This window comes from Phascolarctos cinereus, unplaced genomic scaffold, assembly GCF_003287225.1.
Source record: "Phascolarctos cinereus isolate Bilbo 61053 unplaced genomic scaffold, phaCin_HiC Scaffold_8;HRSCAF=390, whole genome shotgun sequence".
Classification (NCBI taxonomy): Eukaryota; Metazoa; Chordata; class Mammalia; order Diprotodontia; family Phascolarctidae; genus Phascolarctos; species Phascolarctos cinereus.
The window spans coordinates 72,280,693-72,301,995 of record NW_027556291.1 but is presented as its reverse complement, the minus strand read 5'-3'; the positions used below and the strand labels follow the sequence as shown (position 1 = coordinate 72,301,995).

At 39.5% G+C, this 21,303-nt stretch overlaps 1 protein-coding gene and 1 long non-coding RNA gene across 4 annotated transcripts in view; one reads left to right on the top strand and one right to left on the bottom strand.

The window, feature by feature from the left end:
• Nucleotides 1-21,303, bottom strand: part of LOC144455004 (uncharacterized) — a 265,597-nt gene that overhangs the window by 8,667 nt on the left and 235,627 nt on the right. The gene's annotated exons all lie outside the window — the stretch shown is intronic.
• Nucleotides 1-21,303, top strand: part of TMLHE (trimethyllysine hydroxylase, epsilon) — a 107,502-nt gene that overhangs the window by 59,242 nt on the left and 26,957 nt on the right. For all 3 annotated transcript variants that reach the window (XM_020975552.2, XM_020975549.2, XM_020975548.2), the window contains one exon: nt 185-361. In XM_020975552.2, the coding sequence (XP_020831211.1) occupies nt 185-361 (177 nt within the window). The remainder of the gene's footprint in view (nt 1-184; nt 362-21,303) is intronic.

Genomic DNA, 21,303 nt, shown 5'->3' with positions numbered 1-21,303 from the left:
CAACTTTTCTCCTGCCTGCAAACCAGCTTGAGAAGATAGGGTTTTTAGGGTATCCATAAATGTGTTCCAGGATCTTCACCTTGATGGTCCCTAGTTGGGGTTGTGGATTACTTTCTGAATCTCTGAATTTTCAGTTTTGCCAAACAAATTTCTGTATTGTCAATATTCTCTGTCTCTTTCCCAGAACTATGCTATGCTGGCACTGTGATGAGATTTGATTATGTTTGGCTCAGAGATCACTGTCACTCAGCATCTTGCTACAACTCCAAGACCAATCAGCGCAGCTTGGATACTGCTAGTGTGGACTTGGGCATCAAGCCTCAGACTATCCGTATGAATGAGACCATGCTCTTTCTCACATGTAAGTAAATTCAGGATTGATAAGTGTAGCCAAGAAGCATTTAATAATAATGATGATAATGATAAGAAGAAGAATCACAGAATTGGAGAATTGGAAATGATCTTGGTGTGCCATTGAGTCCAATTCCCACTATAACAGATCCAGCAAGTGGTCCTTCAAAGGCCACTTGAAGAGCTCCCAGGAATGGAGATCCCACCACCTCTCAAAGCAGCTCTTCCATTTTTGTTAAAAAGTTTGTCCTGATATCAATTATAAATTAGCCTCTTTGCAACTCCTACTCATTGCTCCTGGTTGTGTCCTTCTCATGAGACAAAACAGATCTAATCCCTGCTCCACATGATCCCCCTGAGTGTTCTCTTCTTCAAGCTCAACTTGCCCAAGTCCTTCAGTAGATCTTCCTATGGAATGGACTTAAGGCCTTTCACCGTCTTGGTTGCCCATGCCTACAATGGGGAAAGACTGGAGCCAGGCAGACCCACTCAAAGGCTATTGCAATAGTCCAAGGGTGAGGTGTTGAGGGCCTGCACCAGGGTAGGGGCAATGTCTGAGAAGAGAAGGAAGCATATTTGAGAGATGCTGTAAAGGTGAAATCGATAGGCCTTGGCAACAGCCTAGATCTGGGGAGTGAAAGTGTGGGGTTCAGGATGATACCTAGGTTGCCAGCCTGAGGGACCAGGAGGATGGTTGTACCCTCTAAAATAATAGGGAAAGTAGGGCTTAAGGGGAAATATAATGAGTTCTGTTTTGGACATAGGAAAGAGTTTCAGATGTCTCCTAGACATCCAGTTTGAGATGTCTGAAAGACAGTTGGAGATGTGAAATTGGAGGTCAGAAGACAAACTCTGTCTTATTCACAAGAATAGGAACTTAATCAAAAGCTTTGGTAAGATTAGATAAACTGTCTCCACAGTATGCCTATTATCCTCTAGTCAAGTGACCCTTTGAGAAAAGAAAATGACGTTAGTCTGGCATGACCTGTTCTCATCACTTCCTTCTCTAGGTGTTTGCCAACCATCTCTTGAATGATCTATTATAGATTTTTCACTGAAGTCAAAGTCAAGCTCAGTGGTCTGTACTTCTCTTCCCTCTTTTGAAAATTGGAACATTTGGCCTTTTCCAATCTTTATTTTTTATTATGTTTTTATTTTTATCTTTTTTATTTTAGAGTTAAAAACTAAAACTTAAATATATAATAAGAAAAGAAAAAGAAGCATCTTATAAACTTAAATATTAAAACTTAAATACAAAATAAGAAAAGAAAAAACATGTCATGTGCATAGCAGAAAGTAAGAGGATTAAATATATGTTCAATAATTCAATAAATAAATAAATTCAAAATATATAGCAGTAAATTTCCATTTCAAGAAAGCCTATGTAATAAATACTACACATTGTGTTGACAGCTATCTTTTCTTTGCTCCCTTGTAAGTTTTCTTTTGTTCTCTGTTGTGCCCTTTTTACTTTGTTCTTTTTTCCTCCTTTCTCACCCCCCAAAGCTACAATTAAGCACAGATATATTTATACATAGATATATACATGCCTATATACATATATACATACATACAAAAATACATACTTTCCCTAACAAATTCTACTCCTGATCTTTGTTTTCATGTTGGCGCATATCTCATTTCCTATCCCTCCTGACTCCTCTACTTTGCTTCTACCCACTACCTTGCCCTCCTATTACTTAACCTACCCCCCTATCCCTCCCTTATCCATCCATTCCCATAAATCTAAACACCCTTTTATACCTCCCTTTGACCTATTCCCTCACTCTCCCCTATAGAGATCCCTCCCTTATCCTCTTCTTCTCCCTATTCCCTTAGTGTTTTATTTCTTTCTGAATTTAGAAGACTTTTATACTTTTCTGGCCTTTCCCAATTTTGTGTTACCATGGCTTTGAAATTGTAAATGTCAGCTCTTCTAGTATCAGAGAATATAGTTAATCTGGGCCAAGTGATTGGTTAAATCGCAGGAGCACTAGGTGCTTTCTTACATCCCCTTATTTCTCTTACATAGCACCTGTCTTTTGCCATTTTTGACTTGTTACTTTCCCTTTAAAGGCCCCTCTCCTTGCCAGAGCAAACAGAAGACAGATCAGAATTAAACAGCTCTGCCTTCTTTCTATTGGTAGTTCTGTCCTTTCTTGAGCTTTCTTTTTTTTTTTTTCTGCACTCATAGCTTGAAAAACTCACACCTTTTTGTTGTCCTTACTTTCCCTTGCTGGCCTCAGTTCTGTCTAAGGGTTAGCACTACTGACTTTATTTTTACCATTGGGTCATACTCTCACAGTGGAAAGAGTTTTGGAGCTAGAGGATCTCAGTTCAAATCTCAGCTTTGTCACTTAATATCTGGTGATCCTGATCATGTCATTTAGCCTCTTTGTGCCTCAGTTTCCTCCTCTGTAAAATGAGGGGATTGAAATAGATGACCTTTAAGGTCCCTTTCAACTCTAAACCTATGATTCTTAGAACTGATTAATTACTATCCATATGGCCTTTCCTTACTAGAGTTCTGCTGGCACCATGGATAGCTCCTAGCCTGAGCTATAAACCCAGAAGTTGATCTTACCCAGGGAGTTGGGCCCATATGAATTCATGCTTTGGAGGAATGAACACTATCATGTGGTTGGAGGGTCAGCTGGAAATCCCTTCAGGGCAAAAGGGGGCAGGGAATGGTCACCAGAACCAGAAGTACTCTATAAAATTTGGCCAATTTAATTCAAGCTGTTCATAGCCACTCATCCATAGGAGTTCTCCACAAGCCATTCCAAGATGGACAAGAAAGAATGGTTGGTCTCCCAGCTGCCTAGACAGGTCACATGCTATAATAATAAGGAAGCAAAGCTGCTGCTGAGCAGTTTTATGAAGCTCTTTTCTGCAGGGAATCAAGCCTCATTAAGCCACTCCCTGCCTCAGTTAATAGCCAGATCCATATATATCCCACTGAAAACATCCTAGCCCTGGCTGCAGAGGAGCCCATGAAGATTGGTGGTATCACTAAGATAGGTTTATTAGGAATTGAAATTAGCCAGGAAGATCTGGCACTATGCCAAGAGGCCCATATTTATACTGTGGGTTTTCTGAAGCACAACTTCCTTGCCAAGGGACTAGAAACCAAATGATACAAGGTGGGTGGGTGGAAAGAGAGAAAGGAGGGTGAGGAGAACAAAGACTTCATGATGAGAGGCCCTGAGTAGAACACTACTTTCACACTGCTGGTGTCCCAGGCCCTATTATGCATTCTGGGCCAGTGACTCATGCTCCAAATGGGAACAAAATATCATTTATAGGCCATCTAACCCTCAGTGAAAGGCATTTTACTCCACAATTACACAGAAAGCATATTCAATAATGATTCAGCATCATTTCAGGTAGGTGCAGCTCCCTCCTCATTTGCCACTGTGACACACTCTCAGAATTCAGAAGACTACATGAATTTGTACAGCAATGGATACCTGTCTAACTGGAAGTGCCTAGGAAGCTGCATCAACACTTTGAGCCTTGGTCGCCTTAGCCTATTAAGTCTCAAGGATAGTTTTGTTGCCTTCTTAGGTAAGTTTTAGGAAAATTAGTCTATACGATAGGGACCTTCTTGCCTTTTTAGGCCATTAATTTTTTTTTTTAAAGCACTTGCTACGTACTTACTTACTATGTGCCAACCACTATTCTAAACACTGGGGATACAAATACAAAACCAAAACCAGTCATTGCTCTTAAGGGACACTTTTTTAAAATTAATTTTTTTAATCAATAAAAAAAATCACCTTCCCATTTTATCCCTCCTCTTCCCCAGCCCCCATGAGAAAAATAAAAGTTATAAACAGGCAGAGTCAAGCAAAACAAATTCCCATGTTGGCCATGCCACTAAAACTAAGTCTCAGTTTCCACTCTGAATCCACTACTTCTCTGTCAGGAGGCCGTGTTTCATCATAAATCCTCTGGAATTATGGACGGTTATTATGGTGATCATAATTCCTAAGTATCTCAAAGTTGTTTGTCTTTACAGTATTGTTATTGTTAAATTGTTCATTTTGCATCAGTTCTTACAAATCTGTTCAAGTTTTTCTGAAGCCATCCCCTTCATCATTTCTTATAACACAATAGTATACCATAACTTGTTCAGCCATTCCCCAAAGGATGGGCATCTCCTCAGTTTCCAATTCTTCTACCATAAAAAGCTGCTATAAATATTTTTGTACATATAGTTTCTTTTCTTCTTTCTTTGACCTCTTTTGTCTATAAAGCTAGTAGTGCTATCACAAGGTATGCACAGTTTAATACCTTTTGGGGCATAGTTCCAAATTGCTTTCCAGAATGGCAGGACCAGTTCACAGCACCACCACTAGTGCAGTAACTACCTGTTTTCTCACAGCCCCAATGGCATTTGTCATTTTTCCTTTTTTTTCTCAACCTTGTCAATCTGATGGTATGAGTTATTTTAATTTGAATTTCTCTAATTATTAGTGATTTAGAACATTTTTATATGGCCAGTGATAGCATGGATTTCTTCCTCTGAAAACAGCTATTCATATCCTTTGATCATTTATTAGTTGGGGAATGGCTTTTATTCTTATAAATTTGAATCAGTTCCCTTTATATTTTAGAAATAAGAGCTTAGAGAACTTTACTGCAAATCAGTTTCCTGTTTCTTTTCTAATTAGCTACATTGATTTTGTTTTGCAAAATTTTCTTGTTATCCCTTGTAAATCCATCTGGCCCTAGGGTTTTTTCTTTGAGAGTTCACTTATGGCCTGTTCAGTTACTTTTTGTGAGATTGAGCTATTTTAGCTATTCTGTTAATCTGTGCATTTTCTATTTTTGTAAATATTCATCCATTTCATCTAGATTGTCAATTTTATTGGCATGTGATTGGGTAAAATATTTTCTATTAATTTATTATGTGAATTTACCCTTTCATTTGTGATGCTAGAGATTATTTTCTTTTTTAAAAAAAATCAAATTAGTTAATAATAGTTTATTTTTTTTTCAAAAGAGATAACTAGTTTTATTTGTTAATTTAATTTTTTTTTTGCTTTCAATTTTATGAAGTTCTTTGGTTTTCAAGATATTTATTTTGGTATTTAACTAGGGGGTTTTGATTTATTGTTTTTATTAAAGTTTTATAGTTGCACATTGATATGTTCTTTTTCCTTTTTATGGAGGAAGGAGTTTAGAGATGTAAATTTTCCCCTAATGACTGCATTGGATACATCAGGAAATTATGGTATACTGCTGCTGTCATTATTTTAAATGAAATTACTGATTGATACTATGATTTGTTCTTTGACTCATCTGTTCTTTAGAATTAAATTTTTAAATTTCAATTAATTTTTAATTTTTAAAAAGTTTTTATTGATATTTTCTGTTTTTTTTATATCACCATAGTATTCCATGTATTCCTCCCTTTCCCCCTCCCCAAGAGTCATCCATCTCATGTGACAGATAATATTTTATAGAAGGAAAAAAAGTCATTACAACTAATCAATACATTGGAAAAGTCCAAAAATATGTGTCATATATAACACCTGTGAACTTCCTACCTCCACGAAGGGGTAGGTTTGTGGTGTCCTCTCATATCTCTTTGTTCTGATCTTGATCTTAATAATTTTATTACAATTGCTTTTGATTTTTTTGTGTCATTGTTTTTTCTACTTACATTATTGTAGTAATGTATATATTGTTTTCTTGGCTTTGCTGACTTCCCTCTGTATCAGTTTGTATAGATATTTCCATGCTTCACTGTATTCATCGAACACATGATTTCTTACAACACAGTAATATAGCATTACGTTGATGTATCATAATTTGTTTAGTCACTCCCTATTCGATGGGCATCTACTTTGCTTCCAATTCTTAGCTATCACAAAAAGTGTTGGTATAAATGTTTTAGAGTATATGGGGACTTTTTTCTTATCACTGGTTGCCTTGGGGTATAAGACTGGTAATGGAGTCTCTGGGACATTTTAGTGACTTTATCTGCATAATTCCAAATTGCTTTCCAAAATGGTCATACCATTTATTTTGTAACTGCAACTTGGTTGAAGCTATTAATTGTCTCAATTAGTATCTTTGCTGATTCCCTGGAATTTTCTAAGTAAACCATCATATCATCAGCAAACAAGGATAGTTTTATCTCCTCTTTACTTGTCTTTATTCCTTTAATTCCTTTCTCTTGTCTTACTGGGCATCCTTATTTCACTCTTGTATTTATTAGAAAAAGTTTTAATTAATTTTAATTCAGTAAGCATTTATAAGTGCCTACTGCCTGCCAGGCACTGTGCTAAGCATTAGGGATACAAATAAGAAAAAGGATAGTCCCTGCCCTCAAGGGACTTACAATCTAATAGAGGAGGGGAGAAGACAACACACAAAGGGAAGCTGGAAGGCGGGACCCTGGAGCTGTCCATCATGGGGTGGAGGGGGGCAGTGAGGGATGGAGGGAGTATGTGTCTTGTTTTGTGGAATTGAAGCCAAGCAGAGCTGCAGATGGAAAGTGGGTTTTGATGTATGTCTGTGTAGTGTCCTTGGGTCTCCCAGTATGGCTATGTTGCTGCTAGTATGGCAGGTGATGAGTGAGCTCAGGGTTAGTGAGAATTGATGTTCCTATGTTTGTTTTTTGCTTTTTTTTTTTAACCTTTTAGATTCTTGGTGTCCTAGATCATGGAACTAGCTAAGGTTGCTTTATCTTTGGTGAATAACTTCTGTTTTGGAGAGGTTTGAGAGGTTGTGAGAATCAGAGAACATGTATAATCTACCATCTTATTAGTCACATGACCTGAAAGTCCAATTAAAAGAACTAGAAAAAAAAGTTCTCAAATAATTTTGTCATTGAAAAAGAAATTGGACAGGCTATGCATGGACTCCCAAAGAAAAATTAAAAAAAAACCAAACCCTTAGACCAGATGGATTTACAAGCAAATTCTACCAAACTTTTAAAGAACAATCAATTCCAATACTACATAAAGTGTTTGAAAAAATATAAAAAGAAGTCTTGCCAAATTCCTTCTATGACACAAATATAGTCTTCATACCTAAAAGAGGGAGAGTTAAAACAGAGAAAGAAACTAAAACCAATATCTCTAATGAATATTAATAGACATTTTAAAAAATGAAACAGCAAGGATACTACAGTAATATATCACAGATTATATACTATGACTAGGATGGATTTATATTTATATATTTATTACATTTATAAAGCAGGGCTGGTTCAATATTAGGAGAACTATAAACATAATTGACCATATTAATAATCAAAACAACAAAAATCATATGGTTATATTAATAGATGCAGAAAAGGCTTTGAACAAGACAGGATACCCATTCCTGTTAAAAACACTAGAAAACAGGAATTAGTGGGGCTTTCCTTAAAAAGATAAGAAATATCTATCTAAAATGAAGGGTCAGCATCTTTTGTAATTGAGATAAGCTAGAAGCCTTTCCAGTAAGATCATGCATGGGTAAAGGTCCAGTGTCATCATTGCTATTCAATATTGTACTAGAAATGCTAGTTATAGCAATAAGACAAGAAAAATAAATTAAAGGAATAAATATAGCCAAAGAAGAAACAAAATTAATATTGTTGCAGATGTTATGATGGTTTACTTAGGGAACCATAGAAAGTCAAGTAAAAAAGCTAAATAAAACAATTAATTTCTTCAGCTTCTACTTCAGCAAAGTTGCAGGATATAGAATAAACACACAAATCATCTGCATTTCTGTATACTACTAACAAAATCCAGTAGGAAGAGATTGAAAGAGAAATTCCATAAAAAATAACTATAGAATGTGTAAAGTAATTGGGAGGCTACCTCCTGAGACACACAGGAACTACATGAACATGATTTCAAAACATTCTTTACACAAATAAAGGCAGATCCGAACAACTGGAGAAATATTTATTGCTTATGAGTAGGCCAAGCCAATATAATAAAAATGAAAATACTCACTAAATCAATTCATTTATTCAGTGCCATACCAATCAAACTACCAATCTAGTTTACGGAACTAAAAAAAGTAATAACAAAATTTGTTGAGAGGAATAAAACATCAGGTATATCAAGTGAATTAATGAAAAAAAAAAGTGGTAAGGAAGGAGGCACAGTGCCTGGTACATGGTAGGTGCTTAATAAATGCTTATTGACTGACTGACAGCATAGTTTCAGGATTTCCTCCATTCATCAGTATGCAATCAGAGTGAAGTATCTGGATGGTGGTAATCCAGGTTTGCGCAAGATATGATTGTGATAAAAACAATTGTATAAGGGATTCAAAAATAGATCTGAACTGGTTCACCAAGGAGTTGGGATAGGGAAGGGAGGAGAAGACAGTGTTTTTACTAGGAATCAGTGCTGTATTGTGTCAAAAGCTTTTTCTGCATCTATTGAGATAATCATGATTTCTGTTAGTTTTATTATTGATATGGTCTATTATGCTGATAGTTTTCCCAATAATTAACCAGCCCTGCATTCCTAGTATAAATCTCACCTGGTCATAGTGTATTATCCTGCTGATAAATTGCTGTAATTTGTTTGCTAATATTTTATTTAATTTTTTGCATCAATATTCATCAGGGAAATTGTCTTATAGTTTTCTTTCTCTGTTTTAGCTCTTCCTGGTTTAGGAATATTTGTGTCATAGAAAGAATTTTGTAGGACTCCTTCACCTGTTTTGTTTGTTTGTTTTGGCCAGGCAATGGGGTTAAGTGACATGCCCAGGGTCACAGAACTAGTAAGAGCATTGGATATACATCTTTTCCTCTGAACAATTATGCTCAGTTTTGCTGGGTACTTGATTCTTGGTTGTAATCCAAGCTCCTTTGCCTTCCAGAATATTATATTCCAAGTCCCTCTATCCTTTAATGTAGAAGCTGCTAAGTCCTGACTGTGGTTCCTTGATATTTGAATTATTTCTTTCTAGCTACTTGCAGTATTTTCTCTTTGACTTGATAATTCTGGGATTTGGCTACAATATTCCTTGGAGTTTTCATTTTGGGATCTCATTCAGGAGGTGACTGGTGAATTCTTTCAATCACCATTTTACCCTCTGGTTCTAGGATATCAGGGCAGTTTTCCTTGATAATTTCTTGAAAGATGCTTCCCAGACTCTTTCTTTGATCATGGCTTCCAGGTAGTCCAATAATTCCTAAATTATCTCTCCTGGATCTATTTTCCAGATCAGATGTTTTTCCAATGAGGCATTTTATATTTTCTTCTATTTTTTCATTCTTTTGATTTTATTCAACTGATTCTTGATGTCTCATAGAGTCATTAGCTTCTACTTGCCCAATTCTAATTTTTAAGGAATTATTTTCTTCAGTTAGCTTTTGTACCTCCTTTTCCATTTGGTTAATTCTGCTCTTTAAGGAATTATTTTCTTCAGTGGATTTTTTTTTTTTTACCATTTGGCCAATTGTATATTTAGGCAATTGAGGTTAAGTGACTTGCCCAGGGTCACACAGCTAGTAAGTGTCAAGTGTTTGGTCTGAGGTTGGATTTGAACTCAGGTCCTCCTGACTTCAGGGCCAGTGCTCTATCCACTGCACCACTTAGCTGCCCCTCAGGACTCTTTTCTGTAAAGAAACAGAAATGACCAAGAAGCTCATTTTTTGGCCTATTTTGTGGCTTTTAAAGTTGGGCTCTGCTTCTAGGGCACAGGGGGTGGTGTCCCAAGCTTCTTGTGCTGAGGGCCAGGGGCCTGATCACTGGGGCCTCAGGTGCTCCCAGCTTGTCTACTGAGCTAGAGTGGCCCACCCTAATCACACCTGTTGTGCCCTTGGTTCTAGGACTGGAAATTTGCCTTCTGTGCTGGGGCTGGAGCCCCTCACAGCTGGCCTGCTGTGCCACTGGCCTGCTGAGCCAGAAACACAGGGTTTTGGTTACTGATCTCTGCCATGGCTAAGAGCCTCCTACAGGCTTGCCTAGACAATTGTCTGTGTTGGGCTGCACTCTCCTTCTACTCAAGTGAGACAGACCTTTCCTTGAATTCCCTCCAAGTTATCTTAAGCTGGGAAATTGTTTTACTCCATCTTTTTGTAGGTTCTGTTGCTCCAAAATCTGTTTAGAGGCTTGATTTAACATTGTTTCTGAGGGACACTGGGGAGAGCTGAGACAACTTCCCAGCTTTTCTCAGCCATTTTGGCTCCACCCCTTGGGGCATTGTCTTACTATTATCCCTTTCCTCACCTGGAGTTTCAGGTTTCTGTTAAGCACTTTTGTTTAATCCTTTACAGACTAAAGAGAATTTATTTTTCAACATCCATCCACTCACCAGGTGAACTTGAGCCACATCTCTCTGGGCCTCAATTTCCCCATCCCCCTAACAGACAAGGGAGTTTGAACTCTATGGCCTCTGAGGTCCCTTCTAGCTGAAAGCTATTATCATAGGCAAAACCCAGAGGAAGTTAGACACTAACAATGTTATTGTATAACAAAGTAAATTATCACATTTTTCTGGACTTAGTGTCATCCACAACGTTACACAAACAGAGAAAGTACTTGCTCTCAGATTGTCAGCCATAAGAATGGGTGGGAAGGTGGGAGGCAGGATGGGGGAAACCAACTCAACCATAGCATCCTGTATTCTGATATTTCTTCTAGTAAAACAGTAAACTCAAGATCATAATACGTTACAAAGATTTTTTTTCCTAACATATTGACCAACCAACTATAAAAAAAGGATGTGGGGGCACATATATCCCTAGGCTAAACATTAAAATGACCTGGAGCACATGATCTGCTTTTCCCAGAAGTTCATTCTTCACTAGCGGTCTCCTGCATGTCCTGGTTCATAAACTGGAATCCCCAAGCTAGAGAAAGGAGTTAATTAGCTAGCTGTTTCACAGGAGTTTCAGTGTTTCATGCATGACACATGTGCAAATCAGATTCTTCTACTCAGACCTTTGCAGGTCAGAAGCCCTTGGCCCTCACTGACACAGGGTCATCTAAGCCCTTGTTTGGCATATCTAGGGGATCACATTTGAGTGTTGGCCCTTCTTCAGTATACTACTGTCATCTTACTTGGGTGTAAACTGACAGTTGAGTTCCTATCTGAAAGTTCTGTCACATTCTTTATGAAAGCCAGGTCCTGGTCATCCTTGATGATCTTCAGATCTCACTCAACATGCTGAGCTTGAGATGCCAGTAAGAACAAAATCAGAGGTCTGACCATCTCTGTGTGTTACGGGAATGGATTGAAAGTGTTCACCATGGGAATTTAAGAGGCTGATGAACTAGGAGGGCAGATTTCCTGAGGGGACATTAATAAAGGTAATGCCTGAGATAGAGAGTAAGATTGTAAGCCAAGTACTGAACTTCTTGAGAAAGAAGAGAGTGGATGTTTTTTTAAAGCTTGGATCATCCATTTGTCTAAACATTGATTGAGTGCCTACAGTGTGCCCTGTGCTGGGCCATGAGAAGGAGACAGATAAATAAGGCATGGTCTCTCCAGGTCCCTTCCAGTCTACATTGGGAGATGATATATGACTATGAGGATTTGCACAATAATAAATAAATAAATAAAACTGGAGAGTATAAACCTCTAAGGAAAAGAGCTTGCTGGGTAGTGGTGGTAGTGGGAGGCTCAGGAAGTAGCAATGGAGAGGCAGGAGCGTACCTACTCCCCTGGGCCCAGTATGTCTATCAGAGGATGAGCAGGAGCATGAAATAAGCTCCATCTAACATTGTAGAGGGGAGCTAAGGATGCAGTGTCTTCTGTAGGGAGCCATATTTCTGTGGGTACCAGAAGACAGGCAGAAGCAGGAGAGGAATGGAGAAGGTTTTCATAATGTCTTCTGGAATCTGACTGAAGGAAATCACTTAGCAACACAGTGACACAGATAGGAAATGAATGAGGTATCCGTTTCCCAACATCCTAGCTCTCTCTTCTGTTGCCCTTAAAAAGACTTTTGGGGGCAGGTAGATGGTGCAGTAGATAGAGCACCAGCCCTGGAGTCAGGAATACCTGAGTTCAAATCTGGCCTCAGACACTTACTAGCTGTGTGACCCTGGGCAAGTCACTTAACCCCAATTGCCTAAAAAGAAAAAAAAAATACCTTTGGCTTCCCATTTCTTTCACAGCCTTGCAGCAGAAGCCCAGGTAAGGCAAACAGCCTACAACTGTTGCCTCCTTGTGGCTCTGGCTAGTAGGAGGAGGGGCAGACACTGCATTTGCAAAAGTAGATTTGGGATCAATTGGAAGCTAGAGCTTGGAGCAGAGACAGGGCCTAGACATTGGGGATGGGGACAGGAGACAGACCAGTAGCCAGAGCCAAAGATAAAGTGGGATCCAACCAGATTGGCAGCTGTCATGAAAATTGGGCCAGGGAGATCCAACTTGGAAACTGATATCTATCCCTAAGGCTTCCTCTCATTGTTCCATAGCTTATTTCAATAAGTTCCAAATAGCAATCTCTTCCTTTATTTTTTCCCCCTCTCCCCCACTGGAATAACTGGGGAGGGGGCAGAGGCATGCTAGTACATGCTTAAAAACCAACTTTCCAGAAAGAAACATGCACATGAGAAACTTATAAGGTTCATCTGCATTATTAACATTTTTCCATCACTTTCCTAAATTTAGATATCTACAAAACAACATCAAGCCCTGATTTATTGTGTTTGCCAGTTTCCAAGACATAAATGCTCGCACTGAAAATTGAATAACCACTTTCCTGAGCCTATTAGAGAATAGCCCTGGGTAGGGGGAATGAGGATGATCTAGTAAAGCAGTTTCTTTTTTTTTAATCTTATTTTTATTATCTTTTGCTTCATTTCCAAATATATCCCTTCCCTGTTGTCATTCCCTTACAAATTTTTTTTAAAAGAGGAGAAAAATAATTCAGCTAGGCCAACAAAAACAACAATGCCACCTGAAGTAGATGCATAATTCCACACACCCATCGGTCCCCACACCTGCAGGTGTATTTTCTTTGGGCATTATAGTTACACAAACTTCAATTTCGGTTTTTGCATTTTTGTGGTCATCACATGTATTGTTTTCTTGGTTCTGCTCACTTTAATCTGAATCTATTTTTCATTTCACAGTAACATTCCATTGTATTAATGTACCAACAACATGTATTTATCTCTTCCCCAACCAAGGAGTATCCACTTTGTTTCTGGTTCTTTGCTACTACAAAAAGGTTGTTACAAATATTTTGTTGTAAGGGGAAAATTCTTTGTCTTCGATCTCCTTGGTGAAGTGATATTTCTAGGTTAAATGGTGTGGACGCTTGTTTTTTGTCACTGTTTTTAGAATAATTCTAATTTATTCTTCACAATAGCAATTCATAACTCCACTAATAACTTATTCATGTACCCATATTCCCCCAGTTCTCTTGAAATTGACTCCTTCCATCTTCTGTCATCTTTGCCAATTTGCTGAAAGTCAAGTTCTAACAGTTTTCTTGATTTGTGTTTCTCATCATTAGTGATTTTGTTGAGGTTTAGAGTTGGGAGAGCTGGTTCAGGTGTGAAAGAATTCACTTAGACCTTCTCTGTAACCATTGGGAGCTTTATTTCATGAAGGCTTCATGGGCCCGAGGTTAGCAAGGAGCTAAACAAAGGCCACAAAATATGATTTTATCTTCTTCTTTTTTTTTTTTTGGCTAGGCAATGTGGTTAAGTTGACTTGCCCAGGGTCACAAAGCTAGTTAAGTGTATGAGGCCAGATTTGAACTCAGGTCCTCCAGACTCCATGGCTGGTACTGATGCATTTTTCTGCTATTGAGTCATTAGGTACCTGGAATAGTCCCCACCTTCAAGAAGCCTATATTCTCTTGGGGGAAACAATGTGTGAGTAAATAGAAAATCAAACAGAGTAAATCCATCAGGTAGGAGGTGGCACTTGTGAGCTAAGCTTTGAAAAAAGCTAGGGATTCAAGGAAGGGAAGATGAGGAGGATTTACAGTCTTGGTAAGGTGTTGAGGAAGCCACGTGTCTAAAAGCATGGAGATGGGACATGGAATGGTGTGTATGGAGAACATACCATAAGCCCCATTTAGCCTGGGATTCAGATCCAAAGGTTTGTGGGATTATGTAAATTAATATTAGGAAATTAGGTTAAAAGCCAAACATGTAACTACTCAATGAAACATCCATTTGTTCATTTGTTGCCATGAACTGCACGGTATGGACAAATATATTTTGTTATTTATGTGACCTAAGTCCCAACTCTTTCCAAGTATCAGTCTGGAAGGAGGGAAACAAACATTTGTTCAGCACCTCCTTCATGCCAGGCACTGTGCTAAGCATTTTACAAACATTATCTCATTTGATTCTCACAACAATCCTGGGAGGGAGGTGCTATTGTTATCTCCATTTTACAGATGAGGAAACTGATACAGACAGAGGTAAAGTGATTTGCCCAGGATCATACAGCTAGTATGTGTCTGAGGTGGATTTGAACTCATGTCTTCTTGCCTCCGGGCCCGAGGCTATATGTACTGTGGCACCTGCTAGTGATCTCAGATAGGGAGCCCTATTTTTTTTTCCAGGAAAGCATCAGAAATCAGTGCCCTTCCAATAGGACTTAAGAATTTTTCATAGACAAAATTTCCACTCAGCAAGTGTGTCAAGCAGAACAGCTCCAGTAATAATGTTTTTAGCATACACAGTTGGAAGGAGGAAGGAAGGAAGGAGCCATACATACTCCAGGCAGCAAAAGAGAAGAAAGGATCAGGTGGCTTATCCAACTCTGGCCACTTCTTTCTCCTTGGCTACCACAGCTCTAAGCAGTAAGCTGCTTTTTGAACCCCACCTGGTGTAGCAGTGTGATACCACCACTAGGAACCATTTTCTGTCTTGGATATGGCCAACCGAGTCTGTTGTACTAAAGTCTGTAGCAGGTTCCTGCCTACCTAAGGGCTTATATAGAGTTTGAGGCCAAGTTGGGTCCATTCCAAAAAGTCAAACGCTCAGTGTTTGGGCCTGTTTCAAGTCAGGCCATCAAAAGTTGGAAGGAATTTCAGAGACCATCTGGTCCTAAGAGGAACAAAGTGGGCTGCCACCTCACAGCACCTTCTACAGAGCAGATATACCAAGGCAAGAGCCACCATAGCTTTGCTGAGGCCTGGTGACTACAGCAGCAGGTCAAGGACAAGGGAAAGGGCAAGACCAACTGATTTCAGCTTTAGTCTCACCTTCCCTACCTCCTTCCATTTACCTGAAGTTTCTGGAAGCTTCTACCACTTCTATGCGAGTCTGGCTGGCCATATCATTCCACCCTTCCCAAGCAAAGGCAGAGGGATTCTCAGTCCTGGAGAATCATGCATAGCCTCTAGCTGCCTTCAACAAGTTCCTCAATAGATCTAGTTGAACTCCACAGCAGGGCCCTGAAAGAGCCACCTGGTGTGATTGCCAAGTCAACGGCAGTGTTCTTTGAAAAATCAAGGAGGACTGGGAGCCAAGATGGCGGAGTAAGAGGTGAGTCTCTCTTACCTTCCCTTATTAACCCCTGAAAGCCCAGAAAATATCACCCCAGGAAAAACCCCTGGAACAGCTGAACCTGAAGAAAGATGGGATTCAGCAGTCCAGCAGCCTAGGTAGCTTGAGGGATTAACCGGAAAGGCCCCTATTACCCTGGGGGAAGGGGAGCAGTACAGAACGGGAGGCATCCCAGCAAGCTAGCAGAAAGCACCACCTCAGCATACCAGGAGGAGGTCCTGAAGTCCAGGTGGTGGAGCAGGCAAACACCAACACCTGGACCTCCAAGTGCCTCATCGAGGGCAGGGGAACTGGTGGAAACCAACTCAGAAAACCACCAGGTGCCCCAGCGTTCTACAGCAACCAGCTCTCCCAGTGCCTCAGCAAAACTAAGGGAAGCAGCACTCCAAGGGGCCCCAGGTGGATAAATACCCTACAACATCCATCTGAAAGGAGCTGAAGAAAGCACAAGGAAGGAAAGGCCCAGGTGAGCAGGAAATCTTCAGAAGCCACACTACCCAATCCTACCCCTAGAGTTCCTGTGTTGCTGATCCCAGCCCAACACCAGGTAAACTGCCAGAATCCTACAGCCTCTAACTGCCAACATTGGAGGCCCCAGCACACAAAGCCATTGACCAGGCTCTAGGCTCCCAACATGAGAAGCTTGGGTCATTGCCCTCTGCTCCCCAGCAAGAGAGCCCAATCTCTTTAAAGGCCAGGAAATAAACACCATGAGCAAAAAGAAACATACAATAGATTCTTATTATGGGAAGAATAAAGGTCAAGGCAGAAATTCTGAAGAGGACAACATTGCCAACAGACCTACATCTGGAACCTCAAAAGGGAATATGAACTGGTCTGAAGCCCAAAAAGCCTTCTTGGAAGAGCTCAAGAAGGATTTTAAAAGTCAAATGAGAGAGGTAGAAGAAAAAATGGGAAAAGAAATGAGAGGTATGCAAGAGAGAGTCAATAGCTTGGAAAAGGAAGGATAAAAATTAACTGTAGAAGACAAGTCCTTAAAAAATACAATTGGCCAACTGGAAAAAAAGTACACTGAAGAAAACAAGTCCCTAAACAATACAATTGGCCACTTGGAAAAAAAGTACATTGAAGAAAACAAGTCCCTAAAAATACAATTGGCCAAATGGGAAAGGAGGTACAAAATCTAATAGAAGAAAACAATTTGTTAAAAATTAGAACTGAGCAAATGGAAGCTAACGACTCTATGAGAGCAAGAATCAGTCAAACAAAAACAAAAGAATGAAAAAATAGATGAAAATGTAAAATATCTCATTGGTAAAACAACTGACCTGGAAAATGATCCAGGAGAGACAATTTAAAAATTATTGGTCTACCTGAAAATCACGATGAAAAAAAAGAGCCTGGACAGTATCTTTCAGGAAATCATAAAGGAAAACTGCCCTGAGATCCTAGAACCAGAGGGTAAAATAGCCATAGAAAGAATTCACCGATCACTTCCTAAAAGAGATCCCAAATTGAAAACATCAAGGAATATAGTAGCCAAATTCCAAAATCACCAGGTCATAGAGAAAATACTGCAAGCAGCCAGAAAGAAACAATTTAAATATCATGGAACCACAGTCAGGATTACACAGGACCTTGCAGCTTCTACATTAAAAGACCATAGGGCGTGGAACATGATATTCTGTAAGGCAAAGGAGCTTGGATTACAACCAAGGATCAACTACCCAGCGAAAATGAGCATGATCTTTCAGGGGAGATGGATATTCAATAAAATAGGGGACTTCCATACCTTCCTGATAAAAAAAGAGCAGAGCTCAACAGAAAATTTGGTTTTCAAATACAAGACTCAAGAGAGACATAAAAAGGTAAATGGGACAGAAAGAAACAACATGTTATTAATAAGGGCAAACTGTTTACATCCCTACAAGGGAAGATGACACTTGTAACTCTTGAGAACTGTATTGTTATTACACCATGTTAAAGGGTATACATAAAGGGGTGGGTATAAATTGACTTTGATGTATTGATGAAAAAAACCTAATCAAGTGGGTTAAATGGATCCAAGTAAGTGAATTAATCTGATCTAAGAAAATGTACTGAGAGAAAAGGAAAGGAAGAGGCAGACAAGGGTAAATTACATCACAGGAAAAGGCACAAAAACCTATTACAGCAGAGGGAAAGAAGGGAGGGAAATGAGCATTGTTTGAACCTTACTCTCATCAGATATGGCTTAAGAAGGGAATAACATAATCAGTTAGGTATAGAAATCTAACATGCCTTATAGGCAGTAGGAGGGAAAAGGGGAAAGAAAAGAGGAGGGCTAATAGAAGGGAGGTGGGACTGAGGAGAGGGGTGGTCAAAAGCAAAACATTAGTGAGGAAAAGGAGAAAGGAGAAAGAAAACATAAACAGGGGGTGGGGGGGGGAAGGATAGAGAGAAAGACACAGAAATCATAATTGTGAATGTGATATATGAATGTAATGGATACTATTCTGCTATAAGAAATGATGAACAGGCAGACTTCAGATAAACCTGGAAAGACTTGTATAGTTTGATGCTGAGTGAAATGAGCAGAACCAGGAGAACATTGTACACAGTAACAGCCACATTGAGTGATGACTGACTTTGATAGACTTAACCCCTCTCAGCAATACAAGGATCTAAGACATCTCCAAAAGCCTCATGATGGAAAATGCTATCCACATCCAAAGAAAGAACTATGGAGTTGGAATGCAGATTGAAGCATACTATTTGCCATTTTTTTTTCTTCCATTGTGTTTTGTTTTCTCTTTCTGGTGGTTCCTCCTATTAGTTCTAATTCTTACTTACAACATCACTAATGTGAAAATATGTTTAATAGGAACATATATATATATAGCCTATATCAGATTGCACACCATATTGGGGAGGGAGGGAGGGGGAGAAAAATTTAAAACTCAAAAGCTTATGGAAGTGATTGTTGATAATTCAAAATAAATTAATAAAACATTTTTGGGGAAAAAAGAAAAATCAAGGAGGAAGAAAAGAGCATCACAGTATTGCAGAAGGGTAAATCACCCAATTTTCAAAGAAGGAAGAGTAGAATCTGTAAGAATATAGTCTTGTGAACTTGCCTTTAATACTTGACAAAACTCTAGAACATCATCAGAGAGATGTCTTGTGAATATTTCAGAGGGGAAATAGGGAGCACAAAGAGGGTGTGAGTAGAGCATCATAAGAACAGGTCTTTCCAGGTGCATTTAATGGCCTTCTTTAGTTGGCTTCCTGGACTGGTAGATAGATAAGGGGAAAACCTTACGTGGACATGGTCTATCTAGATTTCAGCAAGATGTAGGACAGAGTCTCTCATGCTGTCTTTGTGGACACAATGGAGGGCTATGGGCCAGATGGCAGCTGAGTCAGATGGATTGAGAATTGATCAAATAATGTAATCTGAAGAGAGGTGGATCAGTGGATCATCATGGAGGGAGATTTCAAATGGAGTGCTTCACGGGTCTGGCCTTGTCTTTATACACATTAGCATGTAAAATTAGTAAAATTACTAATGACTTGGTTGAAGATGAGATATTTATCAGATTTGTAATGACACAAGTTTTTGGGTAGGGGGAAAGCTAATATGTTTAACTTGGAAAAGAGAAGATTTGGAGTGGGAAAGGGGATCCAATGGTCATTTTCAAATATTTGGATGACTGTCCTATAGAAGCAAGTTTAGCCATCTTTTCCTTGACCTCAAAGGCAGAACTGGGAACTGTAGGTAGAAGCTGCACATAGGCCAACCTAGATGTAAGGGGAAACATCCCTAATAATACAAGTAGGTCACAATCCCTTGAGGGTAGTGAGTTCCTTTTCATTCTGGGCCTATGCTGGGGTGTGACAACTTGTTAAAGTGTGTGTGTGGGTATGGATGTGTGCGCATGTGTGCTCAGTGACCTCTGATACCACTTTCCACTTAGATGATGGATTCTCTGCTATTGCAACCATGGAGTCATCCTCAGCTTTTTGCTGTCCCTTACCCCTACTCCTCTCTATCCAGTCAGTTGCTACATCTTGTCCTTTCTACCTTCCTCCCATTCCTCCCCTTCTTTTTCTGTCTAGGCAGTGAGGTTAAGTGACTTGCCCAGGGTCACACAGCTAGTAAGTGTTATGTGTCTGAGGTCAGATTTGAACTCAGGTCCTCCTGACTCCAGGGCCGGTACTCTATCCACTGCGCCACCTAGCTGCCCCCATTTCTCCCCTTCTTAAACAATTTCATCACCTATTGGTTGGATTATTGCAATAGCCTCCCAATTGATCTCCGTGATTCTCTCCAATCCATCCTCCATACAGCTGCAAAAAGAATATTGTTAAGGTTCAGATCTGATCGTGCCAGTCCTCTACTTTAAAAGCATTAATGCCTCTCTCCTGTTTTCATAACAAGTTCTTAACCTCATTCAGGAGGCCCAGGAACTTGAATGGGAAGAAAACAAAACCATAACATTTTTATTTTCACTAACTGCTAAATGAAATTTAGCATTTCCTTCAATTATGAATGGAGCCACAAACCTTTATTCTGAGAAAGGATCCATTGGTTTCACTAAACTGCCAAAGGGGCGCGTGACACATCAAGAATTAAAACCCCTGACTCTAGAGTAAAACTGAAACTTTTCTGTTGGGCATAAAGCCTTTCACAATCTGGCTCCAGCTGACTTTTCCAAATTTATTGTACTTTCACATACTTTATGATCCAGTCACCTGGTAGACTTCACTATTCCTTGCACATCTTTACCTACATCTGCTTTACCTTTACATCTTCCACCTACATGCCTTTGCATTGGTTATGGCCCTTGCCAGGAACACCTTCCCTTCCTCATCCCTGCCTCTTGTAATCCTTAGTTTCCCTCAAAGCCCAGCTCACAGGCCACCTACTTAGGAGGGTTTTACCTGCCCCCTCCCCTTAGGTGCAGTATTTTTTTTCTTGTGTGTATTTATATGTGTGTTGTTTTCTCCTATAACATGTAAGCTCATTGGAGGCAGAGACCATTTCACTTTCTTCTTTGTATCCATAGCTTGGTATATAGTAGGTTTTAATTAACAAAAGATCTATTTTTAAATCCCTTGATTGATTAATTCAGTAGTCTCTGGGTCCCCCTGCTGGGGAATGGTAGTACAGCAGACAGCCCTGTCACTACAGCTAAAAGCAGATTGTGTACTGAGCTGAGACAATGATGTCATATGCTATCTGAGAGTCAAGCACCCCCCAAATGTTAGTAATTAGTGAAATCAGGGCAAGAGGAAAGAGGAATCTTGGGCCAGGGTACAACTAGGAGGCTATAGGTAGAGGCTATATTGGCGATGAGGAAGTAAAAGTGTAATCCAAAAGCTAGAGCAATCCATCCCCAGTGTAGGGAGGGCTGTCCCCTACATGTAGCAGAGGAATGACCTCATGTGGCTCAAAAGGAGGAAGAAGAGCCATAGTTCGTCTCTTCTCACCCACCCCATTCCATTTTCTCTAAGGGAGACTTTCATTCCTGCTAGGAGGGGAAGCAGGAAGTTG